Raw genomic sequence first — 24,723 nt, 5'->3', positions numbered from 1 at the left:
AAGCACCAGTCACCAATTAGTACACCAATTAAAGCACCAGTCACCAATTAAAGCACCAGTCACCAATTAGTACACCAATTAAAGCACCAGTCACCAATTAGTACACTAATTAAAACACCAGTCACCAATTAGTACACTAATTAAAACACCAGTCACCAATTAGTTCAAATAAGTTTATAATCACAGATACTTCCCTTTTCATTTAATTATGTTTAAAAAATACATCTTAGTACCACAGTAGCAGGCTTTTCTCTAATCCTAGTACCACAGTAGCAAGCTTTTCTCTAACCTTAGTACCACAGTAGCAGGATTTTCTCTAATCTTAGTACCATAGCAGCAGGCTTTTCTCTACTCTTAGTACCATAGTAGCAGGCTTTTCTCTAATTTTGTACCACAGTAGCAAGCTTTTCTCTAATCTTAGTACCACAGTAGCAAACTTTTCTCTAACCTTAGTACCACAGTAGCAGGCTTTTCTCTAATTTTGTACCACAGTAGCAGGCTTTTCTCTAATCTTAGTACCACAGTAGCAGGCTTTTCTCTAATCTTAGTACCACAGTAGCAAGCTTTTCTCTAATCTTAGTACCACAGTAGCAGGCTTTTCTCTAAACTTAGTACCACAGTAGCAGGCTTTTCTCTAAACTTAGTACCACAGTAGCAGGCTTTTCTCTAATCTTAGTACCACAGTAGCAAGCTTTTCTCTAATCTTAGTACCACAGTAGCAGGCTTTTCTCTAATCCAAACACAAGAATTTGCAATCATAATAATAGTTTCTTTTCCAGTCAGTTCATTTAAAAATTACATTTTAGAATAAAATAGTATGTATTTGTTCAATCCAAATAGAAAACACTTCTTCATAAAAATGCTGTTCATACATTTAAAAAATACAGTTTCATTCTACAGTTGAAATTGGTTAAACGTTTATGACAATGTCCTCTTCCACAGTCCATGCAAGTGATATGTAATAAATGATGACAATGTCCTCTTCTACAGTCCATACAAATGACATATCTACTACTAATATTAAAATAATATTCCTTTCTGAAGTCTATACAAATAATAATTCACACACACATTACAGTCATACAGTGTCACAGTTGTGAGCTACAGCCATCTCTAAACATAATAAATATAACATTAATACCAGTACGACATTAAATCTAATGTTAATTTCCCTTGTTTGGATGGAGATACTCAGAATTGGTATAACTTAGTACTACATGGTAAATAAATAACAGATTTTGTTTCACAAAGGTAATTCAAATGTCCTGTTTAATAAATAAATCACAAGAACAAATTATTAACATCAACTGTATTTCCTCTTAAGTCACTGTGCAAACATAATATTAATTTAGTGAATAAAACACCTATATATATATATATATGTAGTTTGCTAATTTATAAACCAAAACAAATTAAATATACATATATATTATCTTAATGACATACTCTCTTCTAGTACAGACTAGTTGAAAACAAACCTATACATGTAGTATTATAAGTATATTGTCTTTTACAGTATAAACTAGTTAAAACAAACCTATACATGTAGTATTATAAGTATATTGTCTTTTTCAGTATAAACTAGTTAAAACAAACCTATACATGTAGTATTATAAGTATATTGTCTTTTACAGTATAAACTAGTTAAAACAAATGTATACATGTAGTATTATAAGTATACTGTCTTTTACAGTATAAACTAGTTAAAACAAATGTATACATGTAGTATTATAAGTATACTGTCTGTTGCAGTATAAGCTAGTTAAAACAAATGTATACATGTAGTATTATAAGTATACTGTCTGTTGCAGTATAAGCTAGTTAAAACAAATGTATACATGTAGTATTATAAGTATACTGTCTGTTGCAGTATAAACTAGTTAAAACAAATGTATACATGTAGTATTATAAGTATACTGTCTTTTGCAGTATAAACTAGTTAAAACAAATGTATACATGTAGTATTATAAGTATACTGTCTTTTGCAGTATAAACTAGTTAAAACAAATGTATACATGTAGTATTATAAGTATATTGTCTTTTTACAGTATAAACTAGTTAAAACAAATGTATACATGTAGTATTATAAGTATACTGCCTTTTGCAGTGTAAACTAGTTAAAACAAATGTGTAAATGTAATTTCATAATTGTAGTTACTGGTACAGTATGACTTAAAGCTAATGTTTAAACATATATTATATACAACGTAAATTATTTAAAAAGAAATTGAAACCACTAAAACTACCTTTTATATGGAGCTCACATAATCAGTGATGATGAGAAAACACATTTGTAAAATATATATGTAAAAATGGCTCGTCTAGGTTGAGAACATTTTTATGCAGAGGAGCGAATGTTTTGACCTTCTTCAGTTCACCTGACGATGACCAATGCAGCAACATGTATTTGGTACACGTGGCAAGAGCCTTGAAGAATAATACTGCATCTACACATGTTAATACATACTGTACCACAATACAATGCAATCATTGTTAGATTATAGCTGTCCACAACCTTCATCAGAAGCATCTGAGTAGAGAAGAAAGAAACAACAGAAGTGTCTGAGTGAAGAAGAGAGAAACAACGGAAGTGTCTGAGTGGAGAAGGAAGAAACAACAGAAGTGTCTGAGTGGAGAAGGAAGAAACAATAGAAGTGTCTGAGTGGAGAAGGAAGAAACAACAGAAGTGTCTGAGTGGAGAAGGAAGAAACAACAGAAGTGTCTCAATGGAGAAGGGAGAAACAACAGAAATGTCTCAATGGAGAAGGAAGAAACAACAGAAGTGTCTGAGTGGAGAAGGAAGAAACAACAGAAGTGTCTGAGTGGAGAAGGAAGAAACAACAGAAGAGACTATAGCCTTATGGTGATTACACAATAGGTTGGTGAAATAAATGTTAACACACATAGCTTTGTTCAAGGCTTGTTGTATGTGCATGCGAGGTAATAGCACTTTATGGTGCAGGGTGAGTAGCATTTCTGAGAAATATACATTATGTAACTAATAATATTATCTTACTTTGTTAGTGTTTAAACAATCATATCACAGCTTTATCTCCATTGTACAGAACATTGTAAGCAAGAGTATAGTATGACAATTCAGTTTACTATGTTACAACTGATGTACATTTTTCTCTTACTGATATGTGGATTTAGTGTTTTCTATAAAACATTATAAAGAAAAGATCAGTATGACAGTTCAGAGAATTTATATTTTATTTTATAATTTACACATGTAAGTTATACTTACCGAGTTCAGATGTCTGTTCTGGATTAGCTTTTGGAAGAATTTACCAAAATTAGCAAATATGTCTTCAAACTTCTCACCCACAATCGACGGTGACAAAATCTTGACAGCAGAAACAACTGAGAAAGGGACAACAGTATCCAATTTAAACAATCACATCAACTGACAAATGAAATCCATAAATATTTATATAACAAACTGAATTATTAAGCACTATTCAAATTTAATTATGACAGTTTGTATGTTGAGATAAAATATATATCAAAAACTAGTGGAATAATGATAACACTACTCGGTGTGCAAATCATTCTCTCCCACCAGTACGTTGTGTTTAATGTTGGCCTTGGTTGGTACATATCAACACAAATGGATCATGTTTAGTGTCTAACATTAATAATTAACTACAGAATAAATTTATATTCAACATCCAAACACTATACATGCTCAAATAATTTACTACAAATAACATACACTATAAAATAAATCAGCACACAGTGAATTTATCAGTTACTTTACTAACACAGAACACAAAGAGTAGTAGTAGGTGTCATGGGTTTTAAACGATAGAAAAATATTAAAACTAACCCAGTTACCAGTAAAATATTTATGTTTATGTGCATAAATTAACATAATTTTGATATTTTCTAAACCACAAAATATTTTGCTCAAAACAAAAACTTCATACATGTTAAAGTGAATTGAAATAACTTTAGTTTGACAAGTGAATATTACAATCTTATATACAATAATTTAAATCAAAAAACACACATTTCATCAACCAGAACATGATTTCTCTGTTGTATAACAAATCCTACTACTTTACTTTAAAGTGTTTCAGTTTGTTTCTTACATTGATCACTACAAAAACATTCCTGGTAGGATTCTAGGAAACCATGAAAGTTCCTTTAAATTCTGAACTGCAAAATTCTATCACATACACACAAATATTTAGCTGATGCATGCCTCCAAACCTCAAATAAATTACATACACAAATATACATATTATTTTCACAAACCTTTAGTTACACATACAATAACAAATATAAATAATGTAAAATTATTACTGTAATATTGCTTTTGTTTGCAGTAGGAATTCAAACAAATTTCATTGTCAGCTCTAAGAATATATTACACAATGTTACAAAAAGTCTTGAGTTGGTATGATACAAATAATTTTTAGTTTGTGGTAGTATTAATATAAACCAGGAATTTTACCAGGATATTCTACATGATACAATATGTAAAGCTAATTATAAAAGTATAAAAACCATAACTTGCTTAAATAATAATATGTGAATATATGCAAAACACAGTATACATCAATCCACATAAAACTGAGCTACATATTACATTCTGTTGATAAGTATGCAGTATTCTAATTAAAAAAAGGCTTACGTGATAAAACATTTTGTCCAATAATAAAGTACATTTAATAAAATATTAATAAGCTAAGGGAACAGTCAATCAAATTCACAGTAGATACAGGGCCTACACAAGTAACATCATTACTGACAAAGTTGAAGTTACTGTCACTTGAGAATTCATTGTAATAAACTTAAATTGTGAATGAAAAACCCACAGCAGAACAAAACCCAAAGCTTCATTAATGAATACAAATCTTATCTAAATGAAACCAGACAAAATTTCAACAAGTCTGAAACATATGGTGTTAAAGAAAAGAATGACATTATCGCAAGTGCATAGAGGGAATTACTGTGTATGGAGGTTGTGCTGCCCTCTTATTGGTGGAAGGCTCTTGTTGAATGATGATGTCATCATGTACCAGTGCAGTTCACAGTAAACATGTGAATTTAGGTGAGAGTTATCTCAAGTCTAGTAACATTGAAATCTCACTAGCAGACACCAAGAGATGATAGCATTATGTATATGGGGGTGAGGTATTGTCTTGGAATAAGGATGATCTCACTAGCAGACACCAAGAGATGATAGCATTATGTATATGGGGGTGAGGTATTGTCTTGGAATTAAGATGATCTCACTAGCAGACACCAAGAGATGATAGCATTATGTATATGGGGGTGAGGTATTGTCTTGGAATAAGGATGATCTCACTAGCAGACACCAAGAGATGATAGCATTATGTATATGGGGGTGAGGTATTGTCTTGGAATTAAGATGATCTCACTAGCAGACACCAAGAGATGATAGCATTATGTATATGGGGGTGAGGTATTGTCTTGGAATTAAGATGATCTCACTAGCAGACACCAAGAGATGATAGCATTATGTATATGGGGTGAGGTATTGTCTTGGAATTAAGATGATCTCACTAGCAGACACCAAGAGATGATAACATTATGTATATGGGGTGAGGTATTGTCTTGGAATTAAGATGATCTCACTAGCAGACACCAAGAGATGATAGCATTATGTATATGGGGGTGAGGTATTGTCTTGGAATTAAGATGATCTCACTAGCAGACACCAAGAGATGATAGCATTATGTATATGTGAGGTATTGTCTTGGAATTAAGATGATCTCACTAGCAGACACCAAGAGATGATAGCATTATGTATATGGGGTGAGGTATTGTCTTGGAATTAAGATGATCTCACTAGCAGACACCAAGAGATGATAGCATTATGTATATGGGGTGAGGTATTGTCTTGGAATTAAGATGATCTCACTAGCAGACACCAAGAGATGATAGCATTATGTATATGGGGGTGAGGTATTGTCTTGGAATTAAGATGATCTCACTAGCAGACACCAAGAGATGATAGCATTATGTATATGGGGGTGAGGTATTGTCTTGGAATTAAGATGATCTCACTAGCAAACACCAAGAGATGATAGCATTATGTATATGGGGGTGAGGTATTGTCTTGGAATTAAGATGATCTCACTAGCAGACACCAAGAGATGATAGCATTATGTATATGGGGTGAGGTATTGTCTTGGAATTAAGATGATCTCACTAGCAGACACCAAGAGATGATAGCATTATGTATATGGGGTGAGGTATTGTCTTGGAATTAAGATGATCTCACTAGCAGACACCAAGAGATGATAGCATTATGTATATGGGGGTGAGGTATTGTCTTGGAATTAAGATGATCTCACTAGCAGACACCAAGAGATGATAGCATTATGTATATGGGGTGAGGTATTGTCTTGGAATTAAGATGATCTCACTAGCAGACACCAAGAGATGATAGCATTATGTATATGGGGGTGAGGTATTGTCTTGGAATTAAGATGATCTCACTAGCAGACACCAAGAGATGATAGCATTATGTATATGGGGTGAGGTATTGTCTTGGAATTAAGATGATCTCACTAGCAGACACCAAGAGATGATAGCATTATGTATATGGGGGTGAGGTATTGTCTTGGAATTAAGATGATCTCACTAGCAGACACCAAGAGATGATAGCATTATGTATATGGGGGTGAGGTATTGTCTTGGAATTAAGATGATCTCACTAGCAGACACCAAGAGATGATAACATTATGTATATGGGGGTGAGGTATTGTCTTGGAATTAAGATGATCTCACTAGCAGACACCAAGAGATGATAGCATTATGTATATGGGGGTGAGGTATTGTCTTGGAATTAAGATGATCTCACTAGCAGACACCAAGAGATGATAACATTATGTATATGTGAGGTATTGTCTTGGAATTAAGATGATCTCACCAGCAGACACCAAGAGATGATAGCATTATGTATATGGGGTGAGGTATTGTCTTGGAATTAAGATGATCTCACTAGCAGACACCAAGAGATGATAGCATTATGTATATGGGGGTGAGGTATTGTCTTGGAATTAAGATGATCTCACCAGCAGACACCAAGAGATGATAGCATTATGTATATGGGGGTGAGGTATTGTCTTGGAATTAAGATGATCTCACTAGCAGACACCAAGAGATGATAGCATTATGTATATGGGGTGAGGTATTGTCTTGGAATTAAGATGATCTCACTAGCAGACACCAAGAGATGATAGCATTATGTATATGGGGGGTGAGGTATTGTCTTGGAATTAAGATGATCTCACTAGCAGACACCAAGAGATGATAGCATTATGTATATGGGGTGAGGTATTGTCTTGGAATTAAGATGATCTCACTAGCAGACACCAAGAGATGATAGCATTATGTATATGGGGTGAGGTATTGTCTTGGAATTAAGATGATCTCACAAGCAGACACCAAGAGATGATAGCATTATGTATATGGGGGTGAGGTATTGTCTTGGAATTAAGATGATCTCACTAGCAGACACCAAGAGATGATAGCATTATGTATATGGGGTGAGGTATTGTCTTGGAATTAAGATGATCTCACTAGCAGACACCAAGAGATGATAGCATTATGTATATGTGAGGTATTGTCTTGGAATAAGGATGATCTCACTAGCAGACACCAAGAGATGATAGCATTATGTATATGTGAGGTATTGTCTTGGAATAAGGATGATCTCACTAGCAGACACCAAGAGATGATAGCAATTGTCTTGGAATAAGATGATAGCATTATATGTATGTGAGGTATTGTCTTGGAATAAGGAGATCTCACTAGCAGACACCAAGAGATGATAGCATTATGTATATGGGGGTGAGGTATTGTCTTGGAATTAAGATGATCTCACTAGCAGACACCAAGAGATGATAGCATTATGTATATGGGGGTGAGGTATTGTCTTGGAATTAAGATGATCTCACTAGCAGACACCAAGAGATGATAGCATTATGTATATGGGGGTGAGGTATTGTCTTGGAATAAGGATGATCTCACTAGCAGACACCAAGAGATGATAGCATTATGTATATGTGAGGTATTGTCTTGGAATAAGGATGATCTCACTAGCAGACACCAAGAGATGATAGCATTATGTATATGTGAGGTATTGTCTTGGAATAAGGATGATCTCACTAGCAGACACCAAGAGATGATAGCATTATGTATATGTGTGGTATTGTCTTGGAATTAAGATGATCTCACTAGCAGACACCAAGAGATGATAGCATTATGTATATGTGAGGTATTGTCTTGGAATTAAGATGATCTCACTAGCAGACACCAAGAGATGATAGCATTATGTATATGTGAGGTATTGTCTTGGAATTAAGATGAGTGTTTCCCAGTACTTATGAAATGATTGCATCCCACTGGTTGTTAAACATCATCTAAATGATGACACAGGATAATTATTTATCATATAGTGTCTTTACTTGGTCTGTTCTAAATGGTTTGTTGTTTGATAAGCAACCTAGAAATTATATTCAAACTCTTTCATCAGATGAAGGAAATTAGGAAGTTTATTGTAAATTGTATCAATCTTGATCAGTTTCAGAAGAATGTGCACTCTGGTAATGATTGTTACACTCCCTTTGTCACTCCTCAAAATTAGCATGTTTCACAATTTGCACTTTAATTGTCAGACACTTGAAAATAACACACATGGACTTGTTTTTACACTTTAAAGACACACATGGCAATCAGTAGCAACTGGCAAGTATTGAAAATAAGTTTGTGCACTGTAACAGGCCATCACAATGAGACTCATAAGCACCCAAAAAATGGGTTTTTGCACGGACTTATTAGAACCCTTATCATGTTTGTCACGATACTCACTGTTGATGCAATCAGCTGTTGTTTGTTTACACACAACAAGCTCACAGATAACTTGTTGGCTACTATGACTGGGTTAATATATTATCTTGGTTGATGCAAAACTGTAATTATGTGAAAATGTTTGTTTCCAGTTGTGAGATGAAAATTTAGCAAACTGTTAAAATACTTACCAACTTCAAACTGTTAAAATACTTACCAACTTCATTACCACGACCGAGTGTGTATGTATAGCCATGCCCAGTTAATCCTATCTCAGTGAATAGTTCCACATAAACATAGGAGTAGTCTGGAAGAATCTAAAAAGACGGGATAAAAAACTCACACATACACTGAGATGACTTTTTTTTAATAATTATTAATAAATAAAAGCAGACAATTTTTTTTTATTTAAACAATCTATTAATAAAAAAGTTTATCCACAATATAAATTACCTTTCACATTAACAAACTGAAATATGTATTTTCAACCATTTATCTAATGAATTAGAAAATTTTGAAACAAGAGGTGTCACCTTGATACAAAGACATGAGTATTGTGTCATGAAGCCATGTCATGATTGTATCCATACATTGTCTAATAGGATATTATTTACACATCTTCCTGAAATTTGGCAAACTTTCAATACACATTACAAGTCTTTATTATAGACAAAAAGCAACAGAATATCTAATAAAGTACTTCTGTTAATAATAAATCATTCAATAAAGGAAGATGAGTACAGATTACTACAATCATCTCATGAAAAACATTACATGCAAAGTAACATAAATTAACAATAACAAAATATAGACAGATATCAGCTAGTTTTATCTTCACATCTTATGCCAACTGCCACTTAGTTGACCACACTTGAGAATTTGAATAAACATTATAAAGTATGAAATACTTAAATAAGACAATGTTAATAATATAGGTAATAAATCATAAACCAAACTGTCAAACTTTGTAACAATGTAATATAGATAATAAAATGTAGACCAAACTGTCAAACTTTGTAACAATGTAATATAGATAATAAAAGATAGACCAAACTGTCAAACTTTGTGACAATGTTAGTAATATAGGTAATAAATCATAAACCAAACTGTCAAACTTTGTGACAATGTTAGTAATATAGGTAATAAATCATAAACCAAACTGTCAAACTTTGTAACAATGTAATATAGATAATAAAATGTAGACCAAACTGTCAAACTTTGTAACAATGTAATATAGATAATAAAATGTAGACCAAACTGTCAAACTTTGTAACAATGTAATATAGATAATAAAATGTAGACCAAACTGTCAAACTTTGTAACAATGTAATATAGATAATAAAATGTAGACCAAACTGTCAAACTTTGTAACAATGTAATATAGATAATAAAATGTAGACCAAACTGTCAAACTTTGTAACAATGTAATATAGATAATAAAATGTAGACCAAACTGTCAAACTTTGTAACAATGTAATATAGATAATAAAATGTAGACCAAACTGTTAACTTTGTAACAATGTAATATAGATAATAAAATGTAGACCAAACTGTCAAACTTTGTAACAATGTAATATAGATAATAAAATGTAGACCAAACTGTCAAACTTTGTAACAATGTAATATAGATAATAAAATGTAGACCAAACTGTTAACTTTGTAACAATATAATATAGATAATAAAATGTAGACCAAACTGTCAAACTTTGTAACAATGTAATATAGATAATAAAATGTAGACCAAACTGTCAAACTTTGTAACAATGTAATATAGATAATAAAATGTAGACCAAACTGTCAAACTTTGTAACAATGTAATATAGATAATAAAATGTAGACCAAACTGTCAAACTTTGTAACAATGTAATATAGATAATAAAATGTAGACCAAACTATCAAACTTTGTAACAATGTAATATAGATAAAATGTAGACCAAACTGTTAACTTCTGTAAGAAACTGTTGTATCATCGTATTTAGATACACATCATATTGACTGCTATGTTGAAATACACACCCCTAGCTATAATGCATCTTAAATATCTACACTATAAAAGAAATAATCAAATTGTCAAGTTTTACTTTAATATATTTATATTGATGTTATATATTAAACATTATTATATGTTTGACCTAGTCTCAAAAGTTTCATATAGACTTTTACATTTTATTTCATCAAAATAATCTACAAATGTACGTGTAGGAACTATTATTTAATAACATTTTACTTTAACATATTTGTTTTAACAAAGATATGCTACAGTTCGCTGATGGTTTGAAACATATTAAGTAATGTACAGAAAAAGTTGATTAATCCACATCATGTGTTTTACAAAATGCAAGTTTTTATTAAATAAAAATATTCATCAAATCTGATGTAAGCTACCCAATAATGTAATAATAATTTGTCTATTAAAGTACTTAACAAAATCTAAGCAGTAGATTCATCTGTTTAAACAAAATGTCTCACTAGTAAACCCTGGTGTTTTATCCATTTAGTTCAGTTGGTAGAATATTCACAGGTCTTGATTTCATATCAGAAGTGAGGAGGAAATATACTCTTCAAAAAAAGAAACGCAAAAGGCAAAATATGAGACACATTGTTAACAAGTTTATTCTGGGTAGTTCTGTATGACATGTGTGAAACTTTGCACATTCACTGCTGAACATCCAAAGTCTGCAAAGGCGAAGTCCATGCTCACTAGTTGAAGTTTAACGTCACTCAACGTCAATAACAAGTATGCCCCCCGTGAGCATCAATAACTGTTTGGCATCTCCTGCCCATGGAAGTGATGAGATGACGAATCATATCCTGTGGAATGGCTGTCCACTCAGCCTGCAAAGCTGCTGCAAGCTGAGGTAGAGTCTGCGGTTGAGGTTGTCGCCGTCACAGACGTCGGTCCAACTCGTCCCAAAGATGTTCGATGGGGTTTAAATCTGATGATCTGGAGGGCCAAGGAAGAACATTGATGTTGTGGTGTCTCAAGAAGACAGTGGTGAGTCGGGCTGTGTGAGGACGGGCATTGTCATGTTGAAAAACGTCGTTGACGTTCACCACGGTGGGTTGCACATGGGGCCTAAAAATCTCGTAGACTGTTACGTACGGTCTGATCGGAAATCCTACGCAGCCCTGGTATGGTTGAGGGAGTAGATGTCACAGTGGTGGTCCTATCCCGAAGGTGACGTAACTGGATGTTGCAATCTTGTGCAGGCTGGTCACACGAGGTCTGCCAGATCATGGACGGTCACGAGTTGATCCATGTTGTTGGTGACGATTCCATAGCCTTGTGATGGTGTTTGGGTGGATATTCACAGCTCTGGCAACATCTGATCGAGATTCGCCTGCTTCCAAGCGACCAACGGCATTGTTACATTGTGCTTCAGTCAGTCTTGGCGTAACTGTATTGCGTGTCGGTGGCTTAACACTGAGCTATGGAAACCGAGAACCTGTCTCTTTTATAGGGATTTTGCACATGTTGCACTTGCAGAACATGCAGATCTCTCAAACAAATATATTGGACATGCATGCGTTTTGGCAAAAAATCCGATGTTTTCCTCTGTTTTCAAAGTGCACATCTTTTATTATCATTTTGGTCTGACAATCAGTGCCTTAACATGTGTAACATCACATACTCTGAGTTTGTAACATTATTACATATATTTCTCTTTAAAATAAAAAAATATCCCTTTTGCGTTTCTTTTTTTGAAGAGTATATATTGTAAAAAAATACATAAAATTACATAACTTACATTTCACGTTCAACAAGAATAACTTCTTTTGTTTAAGTATCTCACAAAAAGACAAGAATTTCTCCAAATATTAACATGCTACAATGACAAAACAGGCAAATATTAACATGCTACAATGACAAAACTGGCTAATAGAAATTTATTTTGGTTTTCATTAAATAGTACATATTATTATTGAGGATACAGACAATGTATCGCCACATAAAGACTCACCCACATATTATTATTGAGGATACAGATAATGTCTCACCACACAAAGACTCACCCACATATTATTTATACACTATATATTTTTTATTACTTTTCTAAGATATCTTGAAAGTTTGTTTGTTTGCAATTTTAGATTTGTTTCAAAGTGAGAATCTAATTAGGTAGGTAACTTGGTAATTATAGCTTGTATTTTTAAAGATGAGAAATAACACACTATTGCAAAAATTTAACATTTTGTTACATAAAATTGGTGTCTCATTAGAAAGAAATGGTTATATTTCAATAAAACAATTGTCAAATACAAGAAACGAAAAACAATTTCATAAAACAATTGGATAATACAAAAGACATACTCATAAGAAAAGCAATTTTGTCTGAACACAAAACAAAAAATATCATGATTAAATTCATGTGAAGAAAAACTTAGAACAATTGAAACATTGTTCACAAAACTTCTTGCATATTTATAAAAATCTCAGAAATTTCGGTAGTTGACGTTATTTGATTACTGCATTCAAGTCTCATAATTTTTCACAAAATATGCATTTTATGTTTTATCAAACTAATGCCAAATTATTTAAACAAAGTACCAAATTTTTTGCAAAAATCTGTATTTATGAATAAGAATGCAACATCAAAAGTTAGTTTGTTTTAAAGCAAAAGTTAGTAATCATGGAGGTGAGACATTGTCATGGATTCATTATTTCTGATTTCATACACAATAGGGGAAGATATCATACTAAAATTGAAAATAAAATAATTTACTCTTAAAATAAATTTTTAAAACTGTGAAAAACTACACACATTGTACTTCTGTCAGTCAAAATATTAGCTTAACATTAAAGCTCTAGAATAAATAGTCTGACATTTGTAACACTTTCATCAAGCCAGAAACTAAATCTTAAAAAAAATTATACAACATCAGAAAAATAAGAACAAATTGAGTTCTATTTTTATCTGAAATGGAATGTTACATTTTATTACTGTATATTCAAAACTTCTCCAATATATACACAGGGTGTTCAGAAAGCCACTGTGCAGTTTTGTAATCATATGTTATTATATTTCAGATTTTGGTCCCAATATAATAATATAATACAAAATAAGAAGGATCCAAGCTTGTATTGATGCCAACGGGGGTCACTTTCAACATTGTTTATAATTGTCATTCATATTTACCTCCTGTATTCTATATTGAAACATGTCTGTTAATAAATATATAAATGCACAGTGACTTTCCGTATACCCTGTATAACAGGTGGCAACCCTAGTACCATGACACACTCAATTGAATATTTATTTAAATAATTTATTAGAAACTGAATGCAATGGCAAATCTTGTTTAAAGTGTATTTATGTACATTCAGGAATACTGAGCCACCTCTCAGAGCACGTTTGGGTTGCAGTGTACAATATACACTTATTAAAGAATTAATGAACAAGGTTATATCTATATTTTCAAAAATTACATATAATAAATTATCTGATACCATATGATTACATAATATTATTTAAATTAGAGAAATAAAAAAGGTTTATAACAAGTAACGGATCTTTGATGTATAATACGATAACAAGCCTTTATACAGGGTGTTCGGAAAGTCACTGTGCAGTTTTGTCTGTTAATAAATATATAAGTGCACAGTGACTTTTCAAACACCCTGTATTTGTTGTTAGAACGTAAGGTTCAGAAAACAATTTTTCTTCACTATAATGTGAAGAAGTAAGCTAACATCAAGTTTTATTAAAAATAACTTACAAATTTACTACTTGTTTACACCTTGTGTAATAATCTTACACTACATCATATGAAGTAACTTAACAGTCATGATATTAGATGTGTTTATTGTTGATTGGTTGTGACATTGTGTTAGGTAAGGATTTAAATCTTTTTTAACTTAACATTTTGGGATTACATTGGACATATGGCCTACAAAACAACTTGTGTAGCTTTTATAGTTCTGACAAGTTTTGGAGGGTCAAGCTAATGTAATCTTATCCCATGACAAGTTTCTTATGAACAAATAAATAAATGGGTTCTTCACTGAAGAAAGAACATTTTTTTTCTCAAAGAATGTGGTGTGATATTTATGAAAAATATGTTTAAACAACAATTCTCTGTGATGCAAGTAATGTTTTGGAGAATCCTAGCCCTAAAACTTTTCTGGCATGAGAAACTTATTATGTAATCTTATCAAAATATCTGGCAAGGTAAAGATATGTTTATTTTTTGAACAGCAAGGTTAACCTTTGGGGTTAGGTTGTCTTTGGATATAGTAGATGTAACAGGATTGGAAATTACTCAAGAGAAGGTTTGATGAACGTTTAATAAACATTATCAAAGTCCGATGGAGACAGATCAATATTTGGATGAAATTAACAATTTCAAAGTTGATCTCAGATAATAAATAACAGTTGTCAGTACTTACACTGTGTATAGAACTAATACAACTAATAGTAAAGACATGCTACAATACCCATAGTTGCAAATTATTAAACATAAAAATAACAACAGTTCCAATGGCAAAAAGTCTAATATACTATGTCACCATTGCACGAAGTGGTAGTACTCATACTATTACTAAAATTAGAGAAACAGCTATATTTACTTAGTAGGATATAAAAACTAATTACTAGTAATAATGAACAATATGATCGTCTAATTTAAATCATATGCTTGGCTCTCCTCAAGCTGTCACGTTATCATTTTAGATACGAATACAAAATAACCAAGAATTATATTCATAACAGATATTTCACAGAAATCAATATGAAATTTAAAGTTCCATGTCACACCTAACGTCTCAATCACTGTTTTGTTTGTGCATAGAAAATAAATCTAACGTAATTTTATAAAGTATTAACGAAGCGAATGATTTTTAAAAATCAGTCTAGTTTTTCAGCTACGAAGCTAGGTTCTTATCTTAAACTTAGAAGAGTTTAATAATAATTTATTTTTAAATTACAAGCATTTGCACTGTCCTCATACTTAACGAATAGATAAAATTAAAAATTCAATATTTATATTATATTGTCTTTAAATTTACCGATCCTGTTGTATGCTGGGTTGAATGTTGCTCGTCTACCGGAGGTGGAAACCGAATATCTCGGACGCTTAGACCCCGAACGTGCTCGGCTGTTCGAGACATATCAAAACTAACACCTGTTGTGAAGGCTAATGTATTATTTTTACAGAAAAATCTACTTAAAGTAAACAATGACACCAACAAAAACAGAATAAATTATAGTTGCACTTAAAATGAGCTCAAAACTAATGTTGTTCAGTCTCACGCGTGATTCGTTCAAATGACCTTGGTAATATTGCATAATACCATATCAGTGAACAAGCAATGATGATATGTGCTTTCACGAACCAGAGTAACGTCAGTTAAAGTCTTTCAGTACATTTACAACAGCACTGTTAATAAATATGAATATGCAAGTGATCCTGCTAAAACTCCTAACGACTATGTAATTCAATAACTGGGTAAGATACAATGTGCATACATGTACAAAAGCTTAATATTTATACATATTATACACTGTTATATTATAAATGCATGTAGTGGTAAACTTAGAAACACGGACGAATAAAATCCTGTTTCCACTTAGACACCGGATGCCCTACCACTGAGTGATGTGGAAGTTTTATTGACGTGAACCAATTCTACAAATTGTTAAAAGTTCCCATAAATGTAATTTTAATAACTATGAAATAACTGCGGAATGATCATATTTAAGTAATTAGGGCATTTCAATAAAATAAATATGTGTATCAACTTTTTACTATAATCTGTTATTAAAAAATAGGGTAAATATCAAATTAATTATAATTTTGATAAGTTTCTACAGAGCTGTTTGTAGTTAAGCGTTTGACTCAGACCGAGTGATGAATCTTATTACAAAAAACAAACAAAAAGTTTCACGCAAACAGTGGCTTAGCTAGGGGGGGACAAGGAGGTACATCTGTCCCCGGGCACAGCATCGGGGTGGGGGCGCGCCAAATTGATGTTACATAATTAGGAATGAATTTCAGAATGAAATGTTTTCCCCTCTTAACCAATTAATGCTCAGTGTCCCATATATGGGAGTTGCAACGTCATGTATTGCCACAACTTGGTTGTGATTTGATCACGTTATACCAAAACGCTGTCTAAACGTTGCAAAAACGTCAGATTGCAACATCACTTTCTGACGAACAATGGACGTTGCTATGTAACGTTGCCACAACGTCGTAATTGGTCACATTTTTCTGTTAAGTTGTCTGAATGCTATGAAAACGTCAAAATGCAGTCACTTCACAGCGAATAATCAACGTTGTTATGTAGCATTGTGTAAACGTTGTGAAATGTAACATTATATGCTGTAAATCAGTAATCAGATCGCACATCACACGGATACTTCACCGAACAAAGCCGGTAAATTGTCTATTACTTGATCCAGTTTTTTTAGAATGCTATCATGGCCTCAGCGTCCTGTCCTTCGGGAGTAACCGAACGGCTGTAACAGATAATTGAAATGGGAGTTTAAATGACTTTACCAGATCCCTGCAAGTCTGGTAAAGCTGGAAACGAAGCCGAGGAAATCTGACTGAAGTATCTAAGCGAAGACAAGAAAATCTAACACTGGACTAGATTGTGAACAGCAGAAAATCTAACACTGGACTAAATTGCGAATAGAAAATCTAACACTGGACTAGATTGCGAATAGAAAATCTAACACTGGACTAGATTGTGAATAGCAGATACGAGTCTGAACTTTTCGCGCCTTTTCAGCATTCATCTTAAAATTGAAACGGGTGAGCGCGCAACCGAACCAACGGCTGATTTGGAATCTGACTTACCAAGAGACCAGGTCGTGTCCGAAGTGGTGAATGAGTGGCGCTCGTTTGAGATAATTTTTATCAGAAATTCGTGGATAGGTGCACCTCAGGTGCGTAGCTATTTTTGTGACAAAAATGATTTAGGTGAGAGCAAAATTGTTCAAGCTAGGCCTTTTTTAGATTTTATGATAAGATTTTTGGAGGCACCGTTATGTGCCCAAGGTGAAAATTATTGCTATTAAATATATAATTCGTTTATTCGTTGCAATGTTCATGTATCGGTCATATCATTTCAAAAATACTCATAACGACTTCGCTGTTAAGGATAAACGTAATGTGGATTTGGTTTCAAATAGATTTAATCTTTCCCGTTACTCTACATTCTCCTGATCTCCTTTATCTATTAACTATTGATCGTTCGTTTGATCTACCCACGCTGTTCGCCCTAGCTTTTACCCCTAGCGACCAAGCTCGCTTTTATCCCACCCAACTTCGGACCAAAGCGAAAGCGTAAACTCTTTCGTCAATAACTATTCTATTACTCATGGAATTGAAAACAGAGAAATGCGTAACAGTGATGTGCCAGGAAATATGATTCCCTGTAATGTAATATTATAATTTTTTATACAGCAGACAAAAAATTACGGAATCCTAATTTTAACAATGAAATATAAAATACTATATTTGCAGTTTTCAAAAAAGCTTCCCAGGATTTTATTCGTACGACAACGGTAAAGGATATCCGAATAACCAAATGGTTCAGGCTTCTGGGTCACATAACATTAAAGTAAGTAATTACTCGGCTTTCATAAAATTAGTCATAACTCAGGAGGGCCGAGAGTCCGACATGTTTATGTCTTGAGGTGTGGGGTAGAGTTACGCGTTTCGAGATTGGGGAGGTGGGGGTTAGAGTGTGTGTGCGGGATGTTATGAGTTTTTGGACTGACATGAATGGTTTCGGGGTTGGGGCGGCCGGGTGGGGCGAGGGAGGAGGGTGCGTGACGTTCGGTGATTTCAGAATTCAAATATTCAGGCACAGTAGGGGAATGTTCCGCCTATAATGTTACTGTAACAGGTCTATAGTCATATCTCAGAAGAATAAAATGTCACTGGTCATTTCCAGTTTCATTCTGAAATGTGATGTTCGTCTATTTGTAGGTTAATGTATAGGAAAAATTTCAAATTATACTGGTTCGAATGTTTATAATATAAACAATAATTAAGTTCCAACATGATCAGTTACTAATTTTATATTGTCCCCCGCTAGTACAGCGGTATGTCTCCGGATTTACAACGCTAAAATCAAGGGCTCGATTACCCTCGGTGGGCTAAGCAAATAGCACGATGTGGCTTTGCTATAAGAAAAACACACACATTAATTTTATATTTCTATTTTTTACAGATACTCAATAAAATGAAACGAGCCCAACAGAGAAAATTAAGTGGGGCAGAAGGAAGAAAACGAAGGAAGGCCCAAGATGAAGAATGTGCGTAGTCAAGCAAAATTCTGACAGCATTTCTGAAAAGATGAGAAGATTCTGAATCATCGACATCAAAATCAGTAGAGGATGTAACGAGACATACATCACATGACTCGACGAAAAGACTTGAACTAGAAGACTTAGAAGAAAAGTACAGCAGTGAAACTGATTCAAAACAACCATATTTAGATTAAATGGAATACCAAGGTTCATTAAATTCTGAAGAAGATTTGGAGGATAATTTATCTGATCCAGTTCAACAAGACAAGCCAAAATGTACTAAAATTGTAGCTGATGTGATTCACCATCAAGACTTTGGATATATGATCAGGAATAGCAATCGTGTCAGATGCAATTCGCATAGAACTAGTGGAGAGAGGGTCGATTTATTTTCAGGATAGTGCTGGGTCTTTTGCACAAAAAAATAATAGATCAATGACTTTAGCATGGTTTACAAAACAATTAGGAAAAGGAGGTACGATCTTGGTTGGTGTATTCCCCTGTGAAGGGGGAAGCATTTTGTTTTTCGTGTCTGCTTTTCCCATCGAAAGATGCAGTCATTAACTGTTCTTCTCTGAAAACTTAAAATTTTTTAAATAGTTGGAAAAAACAGAAAAAATTACTTCTCATGAGAATTCCCAAAGGCATCGGGATTCTTTCACAACATGGAAGGAAATGGAAAGGAGGCTGATAAAAAAAGAAGGTTTAAGAGATGCACAGCTTCAAAATCAAATTGCTAAAGAGAAGGAAAAATGGCGACAAATACTTAAGAGGGAGTTATGCTGCATAAAATATTTAGCCGAACAAAATTTGGCTTTAAGAGGCCACAAAGTACCACTAAAACTGAAAAAGGGGAGAGTCACAGAAACGCTGGAAATTTTATAGAACTTCTGAAGCTAGTTGCAGAGTTCGACCCAGTCATGAAGGATCACCTTTTGTATGTGCAGCAAAATCTAGAATCAACTACGTACCTCCCACCAGAAATACAGAATGAGTTCATCCAGCTTTTAGCATCTACAGTTAGAGAAAAAACTTGTGTGTGACATTCAGAGAGCCAAATACCATGGAATAATGTTTGATTCAACTCCTGATGGTGCTTACCAAGAACAAATGTCGGAGACCATTAGATATGTAGATATAAACATCGAGGAAAAAACTGTACTTGTGAAGGAGTCTTTCTTAAATAATATTGCAACTACTGGAGAAGGATAAATTACCTTTCGAAGATTGTCAATCACAGTGTTACGACAATGCATCTGTAATGTCTGGCCACAAATCAGGAGTGCAACAGAGACTTGCTGCACTCAACTCAAAGGCTACATTTGTTAACTGTGATAACCACACAATTTAGTTAAGGTTCATGCTGTTAGTCATGAGGTAGCAAGTGTGACATTTTCATACTGTGCAAGCTATCTACGTTTATTTTTTGCAGTCAACTCTTCGATAAGAGAGACTGAAAACTGTTCCTGGTGTATCAGTGAAGTCAGAGTCAGAAACTCGTTGGAGTGCCAGAGTAGAAGCTGTTAAACCGATACATGATCAACTAGAACAATTAGTAGAACTACTGGATAATATTGCAGATGATCAGGAGGAAATTTCAGATACAAGAAGTGATGCAGTTCAGTTGTAACATCGGATTCTAACATTTGAGTTTTTGGTTCTTCCTCGGTTCTGGAATACTGTACTTGCCAAGATTGACCGGGTTCAGAAGAGGCTTTAGGACCACACCATGAATTTCCATAATGCTGCTCAAGATATTCAGGCTTTACAAGGGTATTTCCTAGAAAACAGTGATGTCATATGCAAGAAATATCTTAAAGAAGCAAAGTAACTGTGCAGTTCTTGTGATGTCCAAATTGAGAGACGGCAAAGAAAGAAGAAAAAAATGCCCGGAGAAACAGCAGAGAATGTAGGACTCACAGCGGAAAATGAAATGCTACGACTGATGAAAAGTATGATTGACAAAATACATATATAAATGGGAGACAGATTCATCAGCTTGAAGAAACTGGATTAGTTTTGGCTTTCGTTTAGACATAAAGGAACTGATGTCTGAACAACTAATGAGACTAGCTTGAAACAGAGAGGCATTTTTATGGGAAGCTCTAATAATTCAGACTAGGATGGCTTGGAGATGTTCAGTGAAATAATGGACTGCCGAAAGCTACTCAAGACAAGGGCTGATGTTAAGCTTTCGACACCAGAGAACCTGCTTCGCTTCATTGTACAGTAGGGGTATGATGTATTTCCAAATCTGAGAGTCGGTCTGCAAATCTTACTGACTGTTGTAACATCTATTGCCAGTTGTGAAAGGTCTTTTAGTAAGTTGAAACTTATCCTGTCTTACCTGAAATCATCCATGGGACAGAAAAGATTGTCAGCCTTGGCTTTGCTGAGTGTGGAGCGAGAGGTTACCGACAGCATAAATTTTGAGGAACTAATCGATAAATTTGCAGCAGTAAAGGCAAGAAGAATTTCTCTTTGAAGTTACATAATTACATCCAAAGCATTATATCAAACTATTTCTTTTACTTTATGATAACTTTTCAGATTACTGTATCCAAAGTAATGTTTTAAATTTTCGCAATGTTATATTTGACTGTTATTTTAGTGTAAAATAATTCTGCATTAATTTTTTATATGCATTCTTGTTTCTGATTCTGTCCTTCTCTGTTATTCAATTATATTTTCAAAGTACCATTGTTACCTCAATTATTTCACTTTTTTCATCTCCTTTATACCCTAGAAATATGCCACGAAATGCAGGTTTTCATGTTCCAAAACTCATAAATTTCCGGAAAAGCATGACGGACCCCCTTATGGCTTACATTTTGTCACCCACCTAAGTATCTCTACCATTGTTTGAAAATTCCACCCCCGTTTCTGACCATCTTTGTTTATAACTGGCCGACTGTGAGATGTGATTCAAAGTGAAGTTAAAATAAAATATATACTCGGAACAACAACAGAAACTAACTTTGGTAAGAGGTTTTGTTCCTTTTATGAGATGTACCAAACGTTTTGAAGTTTCATCCAATCCAAGAGCCTTCTATGCAATTGGATTTTGTCATTTATACGAGGTTAAAATATATTATCGTTGAAATGCTTTTATGATAATTCATTTTGTGTATTGGATTCTCAATTAATTTTCAGACGTATCTGACACAATGTTGTGCTCTAACATTTGTACTAATATACAGTTACGACAGAAAGAGTTTGTACCCCCTGCGTCGTGAGTAATTTTTTCCTCATAACTTAAAAAGTAACACGATTAGGATAATTAAAATGTAGTATATTATAGATATTATAATAACACACATCTATGTAAAGTTTTATACAAATTTAACGACAAATAAACTATTTATAAACAAATAACCAAACATAAAAGGGGCAGAAAGTGTTCGTGCCTCTACTTTAATGGTCAGTTGTGTTGCCTTTCAGGTGAATTACTTGGCACAATCTCTCCTCATAGCTCTCCATGATCGTTTGACAGTACTCGACTGGTATTTTCTTCCATTCTTCTTTACAAAAGGCCTCCAACTCTTGCAAGTTTTTTCGGATGACGCTGATGAACCCTGGTCTTCAACTCATGCCAAACGTTTTCAATTGGGTTGAGATCGGGTTACTGCGATGGAAACTCCAGAACGCTTATATGGTTCCTCTGCAACCAATATTGCATATATTTCGATGTGTGCTTAGGATCATTGTCATGCTGGAATATCCAACGACGCCCAAACCACAAGTTCAGAGCATCATTCTTGATATAAGTGTCTAATATATTAATGCACTCTTCTTATTTCATGATTTTGTTGACGCGGTGAAGGCTGCCTACGCTAGAAGAGCTGATGGAAACCCCATAGCATGATCGAGCCACCTCCGTGTTTAACTGTAGGGACGGTGTTCTTTGGAAAATTTCGTTCCCCATTCTTACGGAAAATATAGCGAATATTATTGTGGCCAAAAAAGCTCGATTTTAGTCTCGTCTGACCAAATAATACTCTTCCAATAGGTAAAGGGTTTATCTACATGCTTTCTTGCATACCTCAATCGTGTTTCTAAATGAACAGGCTTTAAATATGGAGTTCTACGAGGACGTCATGCTTTGAACCCAGGAGATCGTAACATGTTCGTAACTGTAGAGGTGCTTACTTTAACCCCAGTTTCCCTTACCAGTTTCTGTATGTCATTACGTGTTAAACGAGGGTTCCTACTAACTTCTCTGAGAACCGTCCTCTTGGTTCTCTCTGGAATTTTAGTGGGGCGTTAGCTTAAACATGGCAATAATGCTTTGAACAGTAGATTTCAGCACATTAAATTGTGTAATACCAGAAAGAGACACGTGAGACTTGTATTTTACAATAATTCGTTTTTTTTTTAAATCACTAAACAGTTGTTGCCTGTTCGCTACGATGACCAAGCAGATAATGACGGAGACGGCGCTAAATTGCCGGAAGTACATTTTTTTGCTGGCTAAATACCAATAATTATGAGCCCAGTGTCTTGTTCTGGAATGGTATAATGTAGTTTATTCACCAAACTAAACAAACTTTTTACGGGAATATCAGTTTTTTCACACGTTCTGAAATATATGAACAGTTTCTGCTCCTCCTATTTTTGGTTATTTGTTTATAAACACTTTATTTGTAGTTTAAATAAAAAATTATGTATATGTATGTTAGTATAATATTAATAAAAAAGCCTATGTTTATTAGCCTAATCGTGATACTTTTTAAGTTATAAGCAAAAAACCACTCGGGACTCAGGGGTACGAACACTTTCTGTCGTAACTGTGGTATTTCAGACCCAGTTCTTGTCTGTCGTAGGACAGTTCCCAATGCCAGAATTTGTAAACTGAGTCGGGCGTGTTAAGAGAGTGACAGTTAATCCTTTTCATGGTAGGGTGCTAATGTGACATATCGCCTTTCCTCTGATGAGTATTCAGTGGTTCAATATTATGGATTACAGCGGATAGCCTTAATAACTTTGCAAATGTTGTTTTCGACGCTAGATTAGCCCCTAGTGGCACAGCGATATGGCTGCGAACTTATAACGATAAAAAATGGGGCTTCGATACACTTTGTTGGACAGAGCAAAGATAGCCCATTGTGTAGCTTTGCGGTTAACTTCAAACAAACGCTTAGAAAAAAATAACCAAATAAAAGTGCCTTTTCTCTGCTTTTTTTACATATAAAAAATAATATGATATATATATCTATATTGATATTTTATCTTCCATTTAATAAAAATATATAAGTGGTCTTCTGGAGGAAAACGTGAACATACATATGGTGTTTTTGGTTGTAAGTTACTTATGTCATTGAACCTACACATATTTATACAGTATTTGACGACTATGTATAATTTATATACGGCTTGGTGGTTAGGGCACTTAATTTGCACTATGAGGGTAGCGATTCGAATCCCTACGGCATCATGAGGTTGTTACACAGTGACGGGTAATCTCCCTATTTTTTAGTATTTGTTTGACTTGTTTTGAGTTTCACGTAAAGCTATAAGGGCTATCTACGCTAATCGGCTTTAATTTAACGGTGAAAGACTGGAGGGAAAACAGACAGCTACTCATCACTGCCAACTCTTGGACTATTCTTTTACCAACGAATAGTGGGATTGA

General features: G+C 33.9%; 1 protein-coding gene across 2 annotated transcripts in view; it reads right to left on the bottom strand.

Moving 5' to 3' along the window:
* Window positions 1–16,428, bottom strand: part of LOC143241626 (mitochondrial enolase superfamily member 1-like) — a 32,104-nt gene extending 15,676 nt beyond the window's left edge. For both annotated transcript variants that reach the window (XM_076484802.1, XM_076484803.1), the window contains exons 1-3: window positions 15,836–16,428; window positions 9,047–9,146; window positions 3,248–3,363 (exon numbers count right to left, since the gene is read on the bottom strand). In XM_076484802.1, the coding sequence (XP_076340917.1) occupies window positions 3,248–3,363; window positions 9,047–9,146; window positions 15,836–15,937 (318 nt within the window). In that variant the 5' untranslated portion in view covers window positions 15,938–16,428. The remainder of the gene's footprint in view (window positions 1–3,247; window positions 3,364–9,046; window positions 9,147–15,835) is intronic.
* Between the last annotated feature and the right edge of the window lie 8,295 nt (window positions 16,429–24,723).

Source organism: Tachypleus tridentatus, unplaced genomic scaffold, assembly GCF_004210375.1.
Source record: "Tachypleus tridentatus isolate NWPU-2018 unplaced genomic scaffold, ASM421037v1 Hic_cluster_1, whole genome shotgun sequence".
In the NCBI taxonomy this organism is placed as follows: Eukaryota; Metazoa; Arthropoda; class Merostomata; order Xiphosura; family Limulidae; genus Tachypleus; species Tachypleus tridentatus.
Note: the sequence above shows the minus strand (reverse complement) of the source record. Positions and strands in the feature narration are given on the sequence as shown.